At 41.9% G+C, this 16,099-nt stretch overlaps 1 protein-coding gene across 3 annotated transcripts in view; it reads right to left on the bottom strand.

Moving 5' to 3' along the window:
* The window catches only part of dachd (dachshund d), an 88,961-nt gene that overhangs the window by 20,565 nt on the left and 52,297 nt on the right, over positions 1–16,099 (bottom strand). For 2 of the 3 annotated variants that reach the window (XM_029530615.1, XM_029530616.1), the window contains exons 3-6: positions 15,259–15,411; positions 1,890–2,062; positions 1,615–1,759; positions 1,357–1,488 (exon numbers count right to left, since the gene is read on the bottom strand). In XM_029530615.1, coding sequence (XP_029386475.1) covers positions 1,357–1,488; positions 1,615–1,759; positions 1,890–2,062; positions 15,259–15,411 — 603 coding nt within the window. The remainder of the gene's footprint in view (positions 1–1,356; positions 1,489–1,614; positions 1,760–1,889; positions 2,063–15,258; positions 15,412–16,099) is intronic. The other variant, XM_029530617.1, reaches the window with a different exon arrangement.

Raw genomic sequence — 16,099 nt, 5'->3', positions numbered from 1 at the left:
TACACACACTGGAGAGCTCAGAATCCTAATCAAGTCCAGTGACATATTAGGAATTGACAATCTCAAAAGAAAATAGAGTGCGTGTTTACGAGTAGATGCGTGTAGGTCATCTATCTAGAATTGGTGTGGATTGCCTGGTCATTTGCTTTCTCCTCTAATCCTGCAAAGAAATTTCAGTCCATTTGTGTTGATTATCTGAGTATGGAGGAGGCACTTCAGTGAAGATGTGACATCTCTGCTGCTGAGGAGATGTTCAGTTGATTTAGTATGTGGATACTTGGTGAAACCTTCTTTCCGTCTGTTTGTTTGGCTAACAGGTTTTTTGTTTTTTCTTCCCACACACACAAACATGCATTGACAGTTAGTGACCCACAAATTCATCTCATGATCCTGCTAATTATTACTATTCAGCGCCTCACACCCTGTGAATGAAGGTCTAACACTGATCTTCACGTCAGCCTTGCCAACAGGGACCATACAGCCCAATGATTTCCATAGTGGTTTTAATATCATTATCAGGATCAGGCTCACCCTTCCCTGCATCACTCATTGCAGCCCAGCGCCACTAAAACCAACAGAGAATACTAAAATCTATTATTTGCTTCATTTTGTATTTAATCCGCCACGCTTACTCGATTTCTATCTGTTTCTTTAATTTTCTTTTCCTTTCCGCCTTTTTTTCTTCTTTAAATGCCTGGCAGAAGTATAATTAAATAAGGCCACCAATTAATGACAAAAACATTTACTCTGGACAACGGGAGTCAGGCCAACATTTTCAGTACTATTCTTCCCCCACCAGACTGTTATTAATTTGGCTATAGTACAATTATAAATACACACACACACACAATTCCTCCCACAGTCCAAACACATGCATGTTTGGGTTCAAGGAGACTTGAAATTGAAATAAGTAAGAATAGTTTTTGGTGTGTCTCGGTATGTCAGTCCTGTGAGAGACTGGTGGCCTGACAAAAGAATTTAGCTCTGGGACAGGTAGACTAGCTACTTCAGTAGAAATATTCCCATCATATAATATGTATTAAAATAAAGATATATATTATACAAAGAATAAGGAGGGGACACTGTGTAACCCTCAATCTACCTCAAAGTCACTATTGGGGACGTCAACAAATTTTATAAATGTTTCATGACAAACGGTCTTTTAATTCCTTACCTTCTGTAGAAAAGTGTCCTTCATCTAAATTGGTTAAATTCAGATAAAATATACTTGTCACTGTTCATTTTGCAGTGAGAATGTTGAATACTTTTGTTGTTATCTGCTTGTAGTCTGGAAATACTGAGAAAGTTACACAGGTCTAAAATTTTTTTTTTTTTTTTTCATTAAACTTGACTAACCTTTGTCAGCGTGCATCCTTTTTGCTTCATGGCTCATGTCGTGGGCCAAGTCTCCCTCTTTAGGGCCCGGAGGAATGTTGGGGGACAGGCCTAACAGGGCTTGGTTCATGGACAGGCCATTGTGGTGTGCCGCTGGAGAGAGGATGACAAAACAGGAGGGGCATTACTAATAATATTTAAAAGACGAAACCAGAGTTTGTGCAGCATGTTTGGCTTTTTTTTTTTTTACATGTGTGTTGAAGTAACAGAGAAACATACGTATCCTGTCTGAGGAGCTTTCTGTGTGCGCTGGCGAGCTGGACACACTGCTGCTGCGGTGGGACGATGGGTGACTGCCTGGCCTCCTGTTGTCTTCTAAGGAAGGAGCAGGGGAGGGACTGTCCGGCACACGTTCCTGCAACCCCAGTAGCCACAAAAACATACACCCACTATAAATATCACTGTAGACCGAAATATTACAGCAACAGGAAGCAGCAGGTCATAGTCAATCCATCTGGTATTATGGCACAGCTGCTTTATGCTTTAAAATTTACCTTTATAACTGAGGTGACCATTCTGGAGGGCAGACTCTGGCCCTGTGCTGCGGCGGCCATGTTTGCGATGGTGCTGAGGTGGTTCATCTGACTCATTGCCATGGTGACGGAAGCTGGAGGCAGACTGACTGGGATCAGGGGGTGTGGCATCATCATGAAAGGGAGTTCCAGGCCTGAGACATATGAAGAGGTCATTGGTTACTCAATGATGTGTATTATGAGTGAGATATCCACCAGGGTAACTTCAGAGGCCTGTCCGAAAACTCAGAAAGTGCTGCCGCTTCATTCAGTCATCGGTCATTTCCATCACTGAGACACCCTTTAAAACTAGTGTCCAATAACACTAAAGCTTTACACTGGAATCCATCAGGGGGAAAAAAAAGGAATTCAAATTAATTGCTCCTTGGGTATTCTTCCATGTTAACATAATACACATAAATGTTTTACAATATATGTTAATAATAGATTCTATTGCAATAATAATAAAGAAAACGGGGATGATAACTATATACACAGTCATTCAAAGACCAAAGTTTACACAGCAGTAAAGTTGCATCAATTATTCCAAGATGAATAAAAAGGGCACATTATGGAAATTGTCTCAATATTTACATATAAAAAATATCACTGTAAAAACAAAGGCAATTTAGAAAGCCATTACCCAAATGACTAGTTAAATGTGCTAATGACAAACAAGTACCGTCAGACTACAGTATGGCAATGACTTTAGGCTAATGATAGCAGCCCATATACCAGATCAGACAGAAAAAAGAGAGCAGGACCAAAAAGAGTCACTTTGTCCTCTAATAATGGGTTTTTCATTTCCTTCTCTTTTATATGCACACAAATTATTCCATTACAACATCAGAGATATCTTACAAATGTTTTAAATTATTCAATTGCTGTCTGGCAATAGACGCCTAATTGGGAAAACTGAAGACATTAGTAGTCTGAAAATGTAAAGAATGTCTAATAAAGATACCATAGGGGGTTAGTAGTTAGTCAAAATGTGGCCCTGCACTGTGCTTCTGAATGGCTTAATGAAAACAAGCCAACTTTCAAAGGACACGAGCGCAGACAGAAGGTCAAAGCTAGGTGTCTGTACTCAACCAACCAAGGCTGCCCCCCCCCCCCACAAACCCCCCAACTCTCCCCCTCTGCTCTATAGGGACTTTGAACTGGTAGGATCAAAAGTGACTGGGAACAGTTTGGTCTCATTCCTCCACCACTCAGATGCTTTTCCTCAAATGCTTTAAAGAAAACCTCATAGACACTATTGGACCGGATTGGATTGAGCCTCTCTGTTGATTTTTCACTTCTTTTTTTTTTCTGTCTTTCTTGGCAGCCTGGTTCAAGGTAAAAGGCGTGAAAGAAAGAGGGAAAAAAATACTGCACTACAGAAAGCTGATCCACAAAACAACTCCACTCTTCTTTTCTGACAAAACATCAGTAGCCAAAGGGCAAGGAGATCTGCATGGCGAAGCCTCTAAAGAGAAGGACACTGGTTGAAAATGAAAGGACATGAGAAGTACTCCTCTCTGTCATTCCCCTCCTTCCAAAAGAAGCATTGATTTCCATAAGAAAGATGGCATGCAGTTTCTCAGTGGTGAGTATTCCCAAACAATATAAAGCAGGGGAGATTAAAGAAAGGCGGAAGCCAAGCAGCACCTTGTATCAGCGCCTCTGCTGTAGCTCAGACTGAATCAATTACTACTCAGCAGGCTAAGCTCAATTAAAAAACACCACAGAGGGCCTGATTGCAGAGGTACTTACTGTAGGACAACATGAAGAGGTCTAGGCTACCTATCAGCCTTTCAAGGCCACTCAAGGGCCAGAGTGAAGAGACTTATTCTGCCTTTGAGGTGGATACATTACACCAATTCAATCAAATACAGCTGTGCACATAAAGATACATTTACTAAATCAAAGTAAATTACACCAAATTAAAGTATAAAAATAAGTAGAGACTTAAGTTTATCAGATATAAATCATATTACTCTCCTTGTTGGCACCTTGGTTGTAGCTTGTACACGTTGGTATATGAATTTCAGTGATGTGTGTTCACCTGAAAGACAGCCTGATGGGGAAACACTGGACCTCTGTTCCCTCCAGTGGGTATTAGTCTCGCTTTCAGTGCCTGTCCAGCCCCTTTTATGTCACCCCATCCTAAAGCGGTGTTTCTTTCATAAAGGCCCATTCAGGCCACTGTAGGGGAATGTGCCACGGACCAACGAGGGTCCACCAAATCCCTTTATATGGAGCTGAAAGGCGCCAGGTGAGGAGGATATTGCTTTATTCAACCAATCGAGCATTTTTGCAAGACAAGTTAAGTGTTTTCAATTCATTCATATGCAATTTCTTCCCACTTGACGGATTTTCTCTTGTTAAAGGAAAGGCTTAAAAATCACTTGTATGTGGTGATTTTTGTTTATTTCTTTTTCGATAGGAGATTCAACAAATACTCAGACACATTAATCACTTGGATACTGTGTAGATATTCCAGTGGGCAAACCATCAGAAACATTGTCAGTTTTTGTTTGTCTCTGATGCAGAAGTTTAGACCTGATGAGAGGTGAATTCCCACAAGCCCCCTCCCCCCCATCTCCTGAAGGGCATAAACAATACATTTGGAGTAATTTACCTGAGGGAAGCCTGAGGGACCCGCAAAGGTGAACTCCTATTTACCATCATTAAAACTACAAATCACTTAATACCAATATAAACAGCTCAGCTATTATGTCGTGCCGTGCTTGGGAGTTCACACATGGATAAGCAAAGATCTGAATCGCAGAGGATGAATTGAATGAATTAAAACAGCCCTTGGTAACAACATGATTAAAAAGCTGTTACATCAGAATCAAGCCGCACAGCTGACGGTTAAGTCCAATACTGAGAAGAATCACGCCGAAAAAAAGATTGAATGTTGAATGTTTTAAAATGATTAAAAAGAGGGCAGTAATTCATTTTGATGACAGAAATGAAAACCTACGGTGATTTGTGCTGCACTTAATCTTCATCTAAACAGGACTTCAGCTTTTGTGGCCATCCAGCCCAACAGAGGTAAAAGGAAAAAAAAAAGGAACTAAGCCATTGTCATTTAAAATGATACGGAGGTAGCAGCCAACCCCTTACCCTTAACTCTGTTGTGGACAGATTTCCCCTGACAAAAATTAAACTAGCTCCTACTTGGCACTTTATTATCTCTTCAACTGAATGATTTATTGTTTGTGGAGGGAAAGAACCAAAGAGAGGGGGAAGATTACATTTCCAGCCAAAGCTCAGGCCTGATCTTGTTTTTTACTCCCTCTGTCCAGGAAAAAAGCTCCCGACAAACAATAATGTCAGCTGTAATTGATCGGAGGTCGCCGGCTGGGCCTGCAGTAAAAGCACACTATTTAAGCGACAATCGGCCCCGCGCTCTTCAGACGCTGGCTAATGAAGCTGTCTGTCTGGGCTATTTACCTTCTCTTAAATGGAAAGGGAAAGATGTACTGTAAGAGACAGGGCTGGAAAGGATCTGCCTCTCGCTCCTGTGAAATAGGACCTTCACATGCCTCAGGAATGTATAATTGGTTGGCGGAGCCAAAGCCGTGGATCCGGTGCTAATTAAATGACTTGTTTAAAGCCTATCTGTCTTTGTTTGGGAGGCTCTGGGCTTCAGAACAATGCATTGTAAATGCTGTTGTCAAACAAACATTCCTGGTTATCCTTTGATTTGAATTGAACAAGACAAAAGGCTGATTTGCTCACTGCTAAGCCTTTGGTTTTCATGGTGTTGAGATATTTTTTTCCTCCTCTGATCTGTCAAAGTGAAGACAACCATTCCAGTCAAGCAGCTAAATGGACTGACTCACTGCACAATGCATGTGCAGTCTGCCGCCTGAAAAACAATCTGAGTTTTCCTCCTAATCGCGCTTGTAAAATGCCCCCATGCCGTGTATGTATTTCTCCAACAAAGGTGAAGCGGTGGTGCAACACACATGGAGTCTTTGTTGTGGTCATATCAAGGGCTTGCACAGCGTCCCGAAAGGAAATGAATGGCTCATGAAAAAGTGTCTGTCATGCAGCAAGACATTTAGAGGTCTGTCCGTAGCACTAATCAGCTATTCATCTTTACTATAACTGTTAATCTCCGAAATCAGGAGCCCTGGCATGTGAGCCGAAGGAAACCTTACAGCCATTAGATCAAACACAAGACCCTAACTCTATAAATACGCTGTCTGGCATGGTGGTGCCACTTTATACGGCACATGTACATGCTAACATACATACACAGAAACACAAGTACCCTTACATTAGCAACAAACACAAAGGGAAAAAAACCCCACACACACACAGATGGCAGGTTCAGTCAAGGCTGGTGAGTCCTGTTTCTCATTAAAATGGGTGGGGGGAGAGGAAGGTATTGAGCTTTGATGTAGCCACCCACAGCCCCTCAGTGTCATTGAATGAAACTTTGAAGCCTTTTGTGTTTACACAGTTAATGTTGATAATAAAGCAAACATCTTGTCTTTGTTAAATACCTGCTGCAAAACTCACGTATACGCACACACACGCAGACAGACACATAAAAAGAACCCATCTCGCTGTAACAAGGAGAGGTAAACATGAAAACATATGGGTACACACTCTGACTGTGATGCAGTGGAGATAATTGTGTATAGGTGCGTGCACACACGGAGCCAACCAGACATAAAAACACATGCAAACAATATGCTTTACATTCCACAAGCAATGATGACTGGATACATTTCAAGCCCATTCTCATCAACAAACAAAATGTGTTTAACGTGCCAGGATGAAGAGATACACTTTCCAATGATTCAGGTGGGCAAAGATTTCCTGCCAAGATGCCTAATGTAACATAATGTAAGAGAAACCATGATAAGAAAGCATTTCTGGTTTGATGAGGTAACATAATTGCGTTCCTGCCCAAACCACTGGAGTGTAACATGTGGTAGAAATTATGGAGGAGACAGACAGAGGTGTTTGTCCTTTAAGTGTATAAAATCTAAGGCAGGCAACTTTCAGAGGATAATTTAAATCCTCGGCTCTAATGGCACGCATTCCTTATGAAATTGAAAGATCAATCATCTCTGCAACAGATCTGTTGTGGAAAAAAGTTCTTCCTATCTCTGAAAAGAAAATGCCAAACACGTTTCGCTCGCCCCACTCCAACCCACCCGCACCAGCCCCCATTTTAGCTGTCTATTTGTCTCTTTGCTGAAAATGTTAACGAACAGGGCAATAATCAAGCCATATGCTTGCATGTGGCAAATCTCATTACAGTAAATGACCTTTACCGACCAATGCCAGCATCCTTGTGCTTGATAACACTGCGCGTATAAAGCGGGGGAGACAATAGTGGGTTTAGTTAACGCAATTGTGCATATGGCTGGGGGTGGCCAGGACAGCCAAGCCTTCAGGACACATTAACGAAGCACGTTCGCCTCTGTAATTTGGGTCAGAACCAGACTCCCTTTACATTTGTCACACATCATTCTTGATAAATACACAACATCCGTGCGAGAGCACCAACATCCGATCAGTGACAATAAGGGGAGGCAGAGAGAGCGCTGTGAGCAGAAGAGGAGAGCAGAAGGAGAGGAGAGATATTACCAGCAGCTGTTACTACTGCGGGTGCAATATATTCAAGCCCAATCAATAAAGCTCCTACAGACAGTGACACCCAAGCGGAGAGAGGAATCATTTTCATCTGATACTTAGCAAAGGCCCCCCTTTTAAAAAGATTGCTTTCAGTCAATGACAACCAGTTGTCATTTTACTAAGGCTCCTGAAATGAAATATATTGATGAGTGTTATCAATCACAGCCCACTCTGTCGTCATATCACTTTGGTGGAGAAAGGGTGGGGTGGGGGATCAGTTTGCATGTGGTCATCAGATCATCTGTTTTAATTACAAAATTAGCATCACTACCTCCCGTGCTCTCACTCTTCCTCCATTACAGTCACCTCATGAGAGAAAATCAGTAATGCAGTGTATAGTTTATAGTTGCAGTGCTAATGAGTTCAAGGTGAGCTGTGTGATGTATCTGATTCTAATGTGAATTTTATATCACAACAGACCAGGAAAATGTAGTTAGTTTGGATTTAATTATAATTATGTACACTGATTAAATAATAATAAAAAATGCCGTGTTGAGGTTGCCTCAATTGTTTTGTTGGTGTGAATATTTTGTTAGGGATTCCAAACACAATTTATCCCGGAATGCCTTCCTCTGTTTGTTCACACTGTGAAGGACATGCTGAGATTGTGAAATTCCTTAACGTTGTTTGAACTTGCTTGCTCTCTCCCTCTTTATCTTGGTCCCAGAGGAGCGGCTGTGTGATGGCGAAGATGTCTGGGCTCAGTATGGCTGATAGCTCTATTTGGATGAAGGTTCCCATATCATAATTGAGAAGAAACACCTTCCGCTTCAGACACACACAAGTGAGTGTTTTTGTGGAACAGAACCAACTATTTCTATCACACAAAATGTTCTTTGATTCTCCCCCTGATTGCCGCTCAGTTGAGCAGAGGAACATTTTTACACAATAATCACAGCAAAAGAGATTGTCATTTTCTTGTTGTCATTACTGTTATTGTGTACACTGTGATATTATTACTCTATGCTAATGTATCCTCTTAGACGTAATCATAGTGAAATGAGAGCACATGATATCCAGACGTTAATGCCGCACCATCTTATCCGTGTATGTGAAAACTGCTCTACAATCTATGCAATTACACGCTGTGTATATTTCACATTACTCCAACCTGTGAAAGCTCATCATCACTGAAAGGTTGAATGTCATTTATTACACGTATCACATTTACACCAAGTGACATTGTCTTTTCAAATTGTGTTGTCTCTTCACTTCCAAAGGTCAGCCCCTTCCCTGGCTAAATTCAACCTGACAGAGAATAGTGACGCGGGGGGGGGCAGTCGAGCGCGTGCATCATCCCCACATCAAAGCACTCCAAATTAATCTATCCAATTAATGAAGAATGAGGCCTAATGTTGATGAGGGATGACAACTCGACTGGTCAGTTGTTTTTTTATAGCTCTGCTCCTGCTATTGTGAGCTAACCACAAGAGACAATCAAACAAATATTTCCGTGACATGTGGTTTGTGTGGCGCGTCTCTCCTCATGCCTCCTCCCTATAACGTAGCAACGCCGCTGCCACTCAAAGATGATAGAACTTGATATGGATCATTACGGAAATAATGTTTAATCAATTCCCCCAGTTATTGTAATCTATTTCTGCAGTTGTCTGCGTTCGTGTATTTTGTAGCTACATCAGTGTGCTTCACAATTTCCCAATCATGCATATTCAAGTATTACGCTGATGCTTAACAGCCGACGCAACTGGAATTAGAACGAGGACATTAGACTTCATTAAAAAGAGAAATCATTATCAGGTTTATCTTTTGAAATGTCTATTAAAATGTGTGTGTCGTTCTTCACTTATCTGTCACCTGGCTCCCATGAGCCTGGCAGACTAATAGAGAGATGGTGAGGGCTAAAGCCCAAGAGAGAGACAGAGACCCATCAAGCTCTTCACTCAGGCTGGAAGGCTGACTGTCTGTCTGCTCTGCTACTCTCTGTCTAGCTTGGTCTGTCTGACTCAGTTACCACTGCTACTCCTTTTTATCCCAAACACTGGCAGGTTAAATGGACCCTATTTCGTCCACTTCAGCCTTGATATCACACGAAAGAAAATCAAAACAAACCCCATTGTAACGGTATAAATCAGACAAGACAATAATGTGTTCCAGTGAAAGAGGTGTTGTATGTTCGTGAAATGAATTCTATTCAGCCTATGGCTACAATCTAGTCTCTCTCAAGAGCTTCGGCTGACAAAGGCTCCCACAAGAGAGCTAGAGAGGAAGATGGATGGAGTTGCCCCTAGACACTCATATCAGGTCAGTATGTGCTTTATCCCCTAATGGTTAAGGTTAGGATTGAGTAGGGGGTGATACTAGATCTGAGCCTCAGGGCCAATGTTCTGTCTAGAGGAGCAGGAAGTAGCCACCATCCTCCATCATGGCCCACATTTAGCTGCTGCGCTGGGCCACCAGCACTAGTGCAGCTAGCAGCTTGGAGAGTGCAGCTAGCTGGTTGGATGTGTCCTTCCACCCAGAGAGCTTTATTATTAGAAAGGACATAAACAGACTAATTAAATCGCCGCAGTGGAGCTGGGCTGACAGCTGGCGCAGAGAGTGTGACCAAACAGATCCCTATCAAAGTACAGGCAGTGTCTCTAGATGTGTCCTGTTTTCGTGTGCATGACTGTCTCTCTGTTTTCTAACGTGCATGCCTCCGTGTTCTGTAAGTGAACATACGTGTGGGGATATTAATTTTACTCATTTTAGATGTGCAATTATTTTATTATTGATGACTATCATTTTTTCCACTGTCATTTCATTCATAGACACCGTCATCTTAATGTCTTATTTTTCGGTCTAGCGCAAACCACATTTACTCACCGATATGATCCAAAATGGTACAAATGCTATCCAGCAGAGCAGTAAACACTCCAGTAATTAGTGCATGGTCTCCAGGCTGACTCCACTCAGCTCTGCAGCATGGCCAAGCGCGGACCCCATATAGAGAGGAGCCTAGTTATGCATTGATCTCAGAAAATTAAGGCTAACTGTCCCAGATTGCAGCGTCTTGATGTACCTTCTGGATGAGCACTGTACTATACGTGTACCGTTTGTAGAGTAAACAAGATGATTTGGGCTCGCTGTGCTTTAAAATGAATACATCTTGAATAATTAATGACGCCCCTTAAAGCATTGTTATCCAAGTGACCACAAACTCAAAACCACTGATGATGAGAAAATATGGTTTTAACAAGTCAATAATGGTGAGTGTAGCAAGACCAGCCTAATCAATGAGGCTGCAACGTTTGCAAACAAGGACATGAATTATAACGCCAATAATTGATCTCTTCCATTTTTTCCTCTCTCCTTTGTGTGATGTCATTGTTTATTGATTGTTTCCTGTCAGAGAGGGATGATGGGAAGTTTCAGTTTGATTTTGCTATGACTTTTGCCCCCCTCCCATTCCCCTCCGCCACCCTCACCCCCCTTCCTCCATTTGAAATTTGCAAGCTGTAGCACCAGCTTAACCAAAAAGGATTAAGTCCCATACCCAACTGAGAACACAGATAATGCTCAGTAATTGGTAAAAAATGAAGATGAATGGGACAGCTAGATAAGGACCAATTAGCTGCTGGGAGTGTACAGCTGTGGTCTCCTCACAGAGCGCTCTCAGGGGCCAAGGCCCCCTCATTCTCTCTCACGCGCGCATGCGTACACACACCAGCGCACACACACACAGATACGCACATGCAAACATGCAAGTGTGAGGGTGGGGCTCGCAGAAATTAGCCTGATGACCCTGGGAAGAGAGAATGATGCTTCCTCATCATCTCACCCAGAAGCTCTTCCTCTCAACTCTCAGTCAGGCAACACTCCAGGTACCTGTCACCACCAGTCCAGCCTCAGCCTAGCATGTGGCTGCCCACACCCTGTTGGACGCAGGCAGCCTGGACTGAAGCCACAGATGGGAGACAAAAGGCTTTCGGGTTTTTAAAAAAAAAGTGCTGCAGAACGTAACTGCTGATACTGCGTAGTTATGGGGAGCGATTTAAAAGGTACAGTAACGTCTGACAGTTAGCGCCAGAGTGTGTCTTATTTTCCTGTAGCGCTGTCTGTCGGCGAGTTGTTTGGTTGGCATGTCATGGCATCATCTGGCCGATGACAATGGAATTCCCATATCTAATTACAAACAAGATTTCAGCTCCATTAGGGTTGTATGGTGAGGAGTCAGATGAGTGGCAGGGCAGCACCCAGTGGCCAAAGAGAGGCAGAGGGTGAAACACAAGAGAAGTAAGTGAGACAGAGAAAGGAGGACAAGGGTGAATGCTGCCATATCCTTTTTTCTTTCTTCTTTTTCTCAGGGTCGACAAAATACTTTATTTTCCATCCACAGCTGAAAAAAAAAAAAAAAAAAAAGCAATTCCTTCTTTTGAAATTGGCAGGTGTTTGTTAGTGGGCACCTGACAATATTTTCTCTCCCAGTAATGAAGGTTGTGGCTGGGGTCAGTGCACTGGGAGGGAATGGCAGGCTGTTTATCCCCCTCAAGGCCCCGCGCCACACGTGTTTTGCTTGGTTTGTGATCTGTAATTGTGGCATTTCCTGAGAGGCGCAGAAACAATCCGCATTGTGCTTTGAGGGGACCCTGTCTGCACAACTAAAGAGTGCAAGAAGAAAAAGAAAGACCTCTTGTTCTGTCTCCCTAAATGTTTTTACGTCACTATTTTCGTTTGTCTAACTTTATGTGTACTCCTAAACAAATGCCTCTTTGCCTTCTTTCCTCTCACTCAGGATGTTTGGTTATTTTGGCTGAGAGTTGAACTGGCTGTTTTTTTCCCTTATAATTAATAACATTGATGCAAACAGGAAGGTCTAATTGTGATGAATATTTAATGCGAGGGAGAAACATTAGCCTGTTCAGTTTACATCAACACAACGACGGCGACGGGCAATCCAACTCTACAAACAGAACAGTGTCCTTCACTAGCTGTCTCTGCGGTGCTTCGCTGTAAGACTTCCCTATGCTACATATGCTTCAGACAAACACTGAGATGAGACACCTGCATTTTAACCCGAGCTGGGTTTTTTTTTTTTTTTTTTTGTTTTTTATTGGGTTCATGTTGTAGCTCTTTTTGATTAAATGGATCTATGTCCTTAGCGGTATTATCTGAGGCATGCTCATTATCATATCAATTCCTATCATTGTTCGTAACATAATTTGAGCAAGTAAACACATCCGCTTGTGCGAGTCTTGGTTTAAGCCGGCTGATTATAAAGACTCCAGTCCATTTCCTGAGAGCAGCTGTGGTCTGAGTGTGTTAAAAACAGCATGAAGTCATACCTCTGTCGTGCTGTGACCCACAGCCGGTTCAGTCCCAACAAAGCTATAGCCAAGTACAGTTCTCCCTCTGCCCACTCCATGCTATATCAGTCAAGTGATTTATAAGTTTAGATGTTATTGGATAATAGGCTTGAGGGCTGGACATATAAGGTATTCACAGTCCAAAACTGTTTATGAAAACAAGCTGGAGTGAGATATTTGGTATGTGAAATAACCTCGTAATCATGCTTTCTTCTAAGTCGACTTTTTTTCCCTCTGCAATATTATAAAATCCATCCATTAAAAATAAACTTGTGAGTGGAAGCCTGGGGCTAGATGAAGAAGACAGCATACTGCTTGCTGTGTTTCATGGCCCTGCAGTGCAGAGCAGGCCATATTTCTCTGGCGTATTATCAGGATGACTCCTGGTGGCCACCCTGTCACAGGAGAGTGCTTGATATAAACAAGAGATTGCTGCGACACCCAGTAATCAATATTAGGATGGTTTCAGTACCAAACATCATTTGTCTCTGCAACCATTCCTTTGACCAAACGAAGCATTAATTCAAATCATAAATCTGAGCTGATTTAAATCCGCGGAGAGTGAGGGAGAGAGAGAGGCCCCTGTCTGACTGCCTGCCCCTAATGATTTATTTTCTACATTTCTGCGAGCGAGAGATTTGTCCATACTCAGTGACAGGTCACCTTCAAACGCCAGTGGCAGACTGTTCATCACCATGCAGACGAGCATCTCATCGCTGCGAGTAAATATTAAAGGAAAAGAATCCAATTGATTGTGGATGGGGCTGAGAGGCGTCACTGCCATATATTTCACTCAGAGAGCTAATGCTGTGGCCCATGCACCCACACCTAGAGCTGCTACCCCTTGCCAGAATTATGATTCTACCGGGAGCCTGTGTGGCTGGCTGTGGGCTCAAGGTTACAATTTAAATTGTAAAAAGATAAAACAGTTTCTTATTAGCTCCATTGCCATAGCCTTGCAGTTGGTACTCACATTTATCTTTATTTCCGTGACCTCGTACGCTCGTATTCTCTTTTTTTACACACTCCATTCTCTCAGAGTGATGACCTCACACTTTATGCATTTTGCATTGTTAAATCTGCTTAGAAACACATCCTGTTTTCATCTCGCGCACCATAAGCTCCATGGTGTCAAGTATTACTGTTGAAATGCATTCAGGAGTCAAGCCATTTATTACTATAAATGAATCAAAACTTCCATTTAGCAAGCAAAACTACACGGATTACATTTGGTCTATAATTTGGAATGGGCTCATGAATCCGCACCAACATACATTATCTTTCTCTTTAATACACTAAGTGGTTCTGTGTGATATTACAAAAACCATTCTGCATTTTAGGGCTAATAATTAATTGAAATGGCACATAGTGGAAAAAAAAAAAAAACAGTACTCTCACAGCAATTCAATTAGACCTTGTTAAAAGCTGATAGCTTTGGGAAACAGTTCACAGTTTCACTTAGCCATTAAGATTTTTTTTTTTTTCCCTATCTGACACAAAAGTGTAACACTTCAAGAGAAAACAAGACTTACCTTCCCAGAGCTAATATTCATATTACACACAGATTTAGGAAAGGAAAAAAAAAAAAAAAAAGGGACAGTAAACATAGTGTTGAGTAAATCTTTGCTGTTGAACACATTCGTTCTTAGTGGTTTCAATTAAATTTGGTAGAACATTATGGGTACGTAAGAAAACATTATAATGAGAGAGTGAATTGAGATGCGATGGTGCAATGCATCCATTTTAAAAACAGTGCTGAGGCCGTGCATTCCTCACACAACAATTCTAGCCTTATTATAATTTCAAATCTGTATAGAGATTTTGTATTAATTTACTTTAATGTGATAATCATTCATCAATCATTCGTTTCTTCAGCATCTCTCGGCAAAACTGATAAGTTGTTACTTATGCAGTAACAAACAGGAAATGTTGTGGTTCTCATTCAGCGGCCCTAATTCATAGCTTGTTGATCTTTTTGTGCCCGGAAGTGAGGCAAACAAAATTTTTCTGAATTAAATGTAAGTGTTCATGACTCAGAAGTCATGAGACTCACTTTAAAATAATCAATCTGCAAAAACATTTTAAAGAGTTGGGACTTTTTCTTCGAATCATGCCTGTCATCATTCAATCTGCATTAGTCTCAATCAGTGCATGTATTTTGGGAGAAGGAGATTATACTGTAAATGCTTCTGTCAATCTATTATTAAAGGGGGATATAGATCACTGTGTAGTAATGGATGAGATCTCTCATTGTGTGCCAAAATGGTGATAAGCATGCAAATGCATGCATGTGCGTGTATCTGTCTTTGTTTGCACAGGCACAGACAATAGTTTGCAGTAAGCATGTCTGAGAGGATGAGTGTGTTGGTGTGTGTGTGTATGAAGGGCATCCTCACCGACGCTGGAGCTGAGGTCTCCATTCTCTCCGTCGGCCCCATGGTGGTTGGCGTTGCCGTGGTAGCTGCTCATCGCCTCCAGCTTGATCTTCTTGACCTTCATGGCCTCCGCGATGGCTGCGTTGGCAGCGGCTGCCGCTGCTGCTGTCAGGCCTGGAGAGAGGAGGCAGAGGAGACAGAGCACTTACAGACTGCTACATGTCTGCTGGGGCTGAGCCACTGCACCTGCAAAACCTTTCAGAAAACTGCCCTGGTTGGAAAAAAAAAAAAAAAAAAAAAAAACAAAACAATGGAGAGGAATTTCAAAATAATAAAACAATGAATAATTTTATACACTATGCAGAATAAGCGCCTACAAGACCACGGCTTGGTTTTTCATCTTCTGACAGGGGATATCTTCGCAGCAGGTTATCATGGGATGAATCCCCGTGTGTGTGGCAGCATATATTTTTATGAATGTTTCACAAACTCTGGCATTCCTCGCCACTACGTTGATGTATTTGTACCTTAATGGGAACAGATGCAGTCAAGATAACAGTTCATGATGCAAGCATTTTGAGCATACAACTTATGATACACAAGTATGTGTATTTATGTTTAGATGAAACAGAGGTGCAGTGATACAGGGTGACATGGACAGAAAGAGTAAACGGGAAGTGAGAGGTTCAACATGTGAACCAGTACAGAGCCAGTACTGTGCTGTTATAAACCCCTTACAGAGTGTTTCTAATGCATTCATCAGATCCAAATCAACCAGAATAATGCCCAGCATTGGCATTCAAATTTTTCGCCACTATATTCTGTCGTGCTTTGTAATGAGAGGGCTCTTCTGAGAGTCAAG

Source organism: Echeneis naucrates, chromosome 21, assembly GCF_900963305.1.
Source record: "Echeneis naucrates chromosome 21, fEcheNa1.1, whole genome shotgun sequence".
NCBI lineage: Eukaryota > Metazoa > Chordata > Actinopteri > Carangiformes > Echeneidae > Echeneis > Echeneis naucrates.
This window is presented reverse-complemented; position numbering and strand designations above follow the sequence as displayed.